General features: G+C 36.2%; 1 protein-coding gene across 1 annotated transcript; it reads left to right on the top strand.

Moving 5' to 3' along the window:
• The first annotated feature begins 2,677 nt into the window (after positions 1 to 2,677).
• On the top strand, positions 2,678 to 3,249 carry ND-MLRQ (NADH dehydrogenase (ubiquinone) MLRQ subunit). The gene is made up of 3 exons (XM_017624481.1): positions 2,678 to 2,884; positions 2,936 to 3,082; positions 3,133 to 3,249. The coding sequence occupies exons 1-3, from the start codon at positions 2,843 to 2,845 to the stop codon at positions 3,193 to 3,195; spliced, it is 252 nt and encodes an 83-aa protein (XP_017479970.1). The 5' UTR covers positions 2,678 to 2,842; the 3' UTR covers positions 3,196 to 3,249.
• Positions 3,250 to 4,383: the final 1,134 nt, after the last annotated feature.

The raw sequence follows: 4,383 nt of genomic DNA, 5'->3' as shown, positions 1-4,383 counted from the left end.
CGTTCCAAATTGTGTCTGAAAATGTAGACGTCTACATTTTCAGACACAATTTGGAACGAACTGTGAACACCCCAATTGTGTGAAATAGCCAGAACAACCGCAGTGATGTGAAGTCGATGTTTATCGAAAGCATGCTGTGAAACATGCAAATAGTAGATATCTAAATGTTATGCACAAATTTACTTTAAAAGAACTAGCGTGAAACTGACTTATTATTTGAGAATTTATCTAAATTATTCCAATTATAAAATTGTGATGTAGCTTTATTCGAATTGTAATACGCATTTAATATCATCTTCCGAATAAAACGGATCGATGTTTGTAAATTTTAGTTGGAGATTATTCAATATTGTCAAAGTCACCCTCTACCAACTTAATTTTTACATATTTCGTCTGTTTTCCCTTAATTTGATAAAATACTTCTTCCTAGTTACGACTTAGTTGCCGCTGCAGCCGAAACTAAATTTTAAGTCGGTACTTAGCCAGAAAAGTCGAAACTAAGGCGACTATGAATAGCTTTAGTTGTGACTCAGAATAGTTTCGACTTAGTTGAGTACTAAATATGACCATGAATATGCGCCAATGTTATTAACAGCTCAACCTAATATTACCGGCGAGAGTTTTTTTACGCACGCACGCAAGTTTTTCTCATTTGATAAACCGAAATCAATTTGCGTGCGTGTTTTCTCAGAGTTGCATTTCTGTCAAATTTAGAGAAGTTTGCTGAGAAAAATTTGAATCCATAGTCGCGCCAAAATGCCAATTGAGCATAAACCTCAAATCGAAATGTCACGCAAGACAAATCTTGGAATTTGAGTTAGCTTTTTACGCACGCATATAAGGTTGGCCTGTAATAATTCTTCCGGATATAAATTGGGCTTTAAAGAGCAGATAGTTAGGATTGCATGCGGTGGGATTTGAACCCGCGGCCTCGGTGTTTTAAGTCAACATCTCAATATCTACGTTTTGAAATAATAATAAAGTCCGGCGCTATAAAATATGTTAGTGTTTGGCCGAACTTCTCCTCCGGTTTGTCGAGTGCGCCTTAATGTTGTGGCACAAAGGCTGCTGCAAGCTGTTTTTCATTTTCAAGAACGAGTTAAAACTTCCAAAACAGTTCACTTTACAGCGAAAAACGTGTTTTAATTTTGCTAAACGCGAAAATATTGCACTTTTCACCTAATCTATTAGAGAAGCATCAAACTGTGAGCACCCCTTTCTAGCAGTCGTCGCAAAATCGTCTCAAAACTTTGCTGGTGTTGCCAGACATTTCTTCTTTGCGTGCATTTTTTATATATCGCCTTTCGATTTTGTTTCTGAAAAATTGTAATTATTTAACTTAATTACCAATTCCTAATATTTGTTATTTCTTTTCCTTGATTTGTTTCTTTTCATCAGAAATTGCGCTCAAATTAAATGCAAATATAGAAAACGTGCCCAATAAATAAAAAAATGCGATTAGTATTGCCATAATGCAACCCTACTGCGAGGTTGCAAAATATAGACGCGTAAAAAACATACCTTTGAGTGTGACAAAATGTAGACGGCGTCGTTTTCCAATTTTGTATGGGAAACAACAACACCACAGATTTTACGGTTGGAAAACGTCTTAAAATGTATACGTCTACATTTTGAGACACTATTTGGAACGAACTGTGAACACCCCAAATTAACAAGAAAATGATATCTTATTCTTTTGCATAATCATGCCATGAAAATAAAAATTACATAAGCGGATGATCAAATTTTACATTATTTAATAAAAATGTAATTTTTCTAATATATCGTAAAGAAAAATAGATATATTTTCACACTCGTTTTGCTCTATCGTAAACTAAGTCGAAACTACTTAGTAGAAGTCTGAAATGCGACTGTGAATAGAGGTAAATTTTAAGTTGGTACTTAAATTTAAGGGCCGGTTGTTCAATGTCTGGTTATCACTACTTGCCGGTTAAACATCATTATCGACGTTTTTGACACCATGCTTATAGCATGTGATCGATAAAGCAGTCGTTGTATTTAACCGGAGCTTCTACCTCTGATTTGTGCAAATCAGACATTGAACAACCGGCCCTAAGTTGCCACTTTGTTAGTTTCGACTAAGGGCCGGTTGTTCAATGTCTGATTAGCACTAATCTGAGGCAGAAGCTCTGGTTATATACAACGACTGCTTTACNGAAGTAAATTTTAAGTTGGTACTTAAATTTAAGTTGCAACTTTGTTAGTTTCGACTTACAGGTCTATTCTGCGCTGGTAATAAAAAGTTTATAACCGGTAAATAAAGTTCCTGTCATTTTGTAAACCCTTTTCGCATTCTGTGTACTCTTGTAACCGGTAAATTTTGTTAATAAGCTGGCCCGTGAAATGTGCAATGCCAGAATTTGCACAATTCTTCATAGCTGAATTGCTGAATATTTTAACTGCGTTACCAACGTACCTGGAATCGCGGTGACAAGAACTGGTAACATTTTTTGGTAATACAATTTTTCGGTTACAAAATCATCGGTAACATGCAGAATAGACCTGTTAGTTATTGGACTATGAATACGCGCCAATATTCTTGTTATGTGAGTTTATGACATTCGATGCGATACTAGGGTTCTGGTATTCGATTCCAAAAATATCGTTTTAAAACTATCGAGTAGAAAATATCGGTATCGAATGCCAAAAGTATCGATATGGTATCGTAACGTATCGAAATTCGTTTTTCTATTCCTAGTATCGAGTATCTTAATCATAATTTCCACATCGCTGTATATTGCGCAACAAATATTCGTTTGTGTCGATTGCGATTGAATTGTTTGTTAATTCCACAGCATAGTGGTCTAAGAAATATCTTAAAATGCAAGGATTGGGTCTTCAAAGTTTAAAAAAAAATCCAGCCGTAAGTTAACTATTGTTGCGTACTTCATTTTTCAAATTAATGTGACTTTAGTTAATTCCATTATATGTATGTGTTGGAGCTGGAGCGCTCGGTGCAGTTTACTATACTTTGCGCTTAGCTACACGAAACCCTGATGTAACATGGAATCGTTCATCGAATCCTGAACCTTGGCAAGAATACAAAGACAAACAATACAAGGTAAAGTTGGTCCACTGAAAAAAGCTATTCTAACTACAGCTTAATTTCAGTTCTATTCACCGATTAGGGATTACAGGAACATTAAATCCCCAGCCCCTAAATATGACGAATAATTTAATAAAGATTATATATCTTTCGGCTAGAATATTTATTTAGCTGATCAAAAACTGATTTGTGTTTTATTAACATACATATTGGGGGAAATGTTTAGTTATTGGCCCATCGTTTTTCGGGTGGAGGCGGAGGGGGAGGGGCTTGGCCCCCCAAACCCCCCTCATTCGAAAGGGGACAGTCGCCACTTTACGAAAAGCCCTACCCCCTTGGGGACCTCCCACAGACCCCTAGGGAACCGTTTGAAAATGGGGTAAAAACGGCATTTTCCGAGGCAAACTGGCAGTTTGAAGTGGAATATAACCCAACTAACGAAAACCGTGGGATTTTTAAATAAAAGAAATTATCCCAAGTTGGTTATCAGGCGATTTGAAAAAAAAATAAACTAAAAAATAATTAACTAAAAATATTGTGAAATTAAGAAAAAAGCGGCAGATAGAAATGTTGTAGTAATAGTAATATGATAGTATTTTAGCGCAGAACTTCTTTTTGCGTAGGCGGCACTTAGGGATTATAACCTCACTACGTAGAATTCTCTTCTGTGTTGCCAAAGAAAGGGGCTGAACACCTTTTGCAGAGAACACCTTTCTGCGTAGGCGGCCTTCGGCCGCACTTAGGGATTATAACCCTCACTACGTAGAATTGTCTTCTGTGTTGCCAAAGAAAGGGGGATGAACACCTTTTGCAGAGAACACCTTTCTGCGTAGGCGGCCTTCGGCCGCACTTAGGGATTATAACCCTCAGGCAGTAGAATTCTCCTTTCTCTTTTGCGAAGAAAAGGAGCTAAACACCTTTTGCAAAGAACACCTTTTTATATTTTTAATGCTTACTGGGTTATATCCTATCTTCTTTTGTCTCTCATTCTTTTGCATATTTCGGAGTTTGACAGCTGAACTCCGCCATTTAATTTGCATGTGCAACCAAAGTCGGACGCATGATTTTGAAGGTGTTTTTATTTAATGAATTGTGATTAATTGGTTAATATTAAAGTCGTAAATCAAGTTATAACTAATCGAGTAAAGTGTAAAGTGAAGGGGAATACATAAATGAATTGTGAAGTGGCTGCTTTAAGGAGAATAGGAGTGATAAATGTACGCTAATTTCCAAATTTTACAAAAAAGGGCATATTTCAAACCCAATTTGTAAATAAATTAGTGACCAAAAATTACAATAGTGGATGTTAAAATAAT

This window comes from Rhagoletis zephyria, unplaced genomic scaffold (genome assembly GCF_001687245.7).
Source record: "Rhagoletis zephyria isolate East Lansing unplaced genomic scaffold, Rhagoletis_zephyria_1.1 Rzeph_scaffold_03640, whole genome shotgun sequence".
Lineage (NCBI taxonomy): Eukaryota > Metazoa > Arthropoda > Insecta > Diptera > Tephritidae > Rhagoletis > Rhagoletis zephyria.
This window is presented reverse-complemented; position numbering and strand designations above follow the sequence as displayed.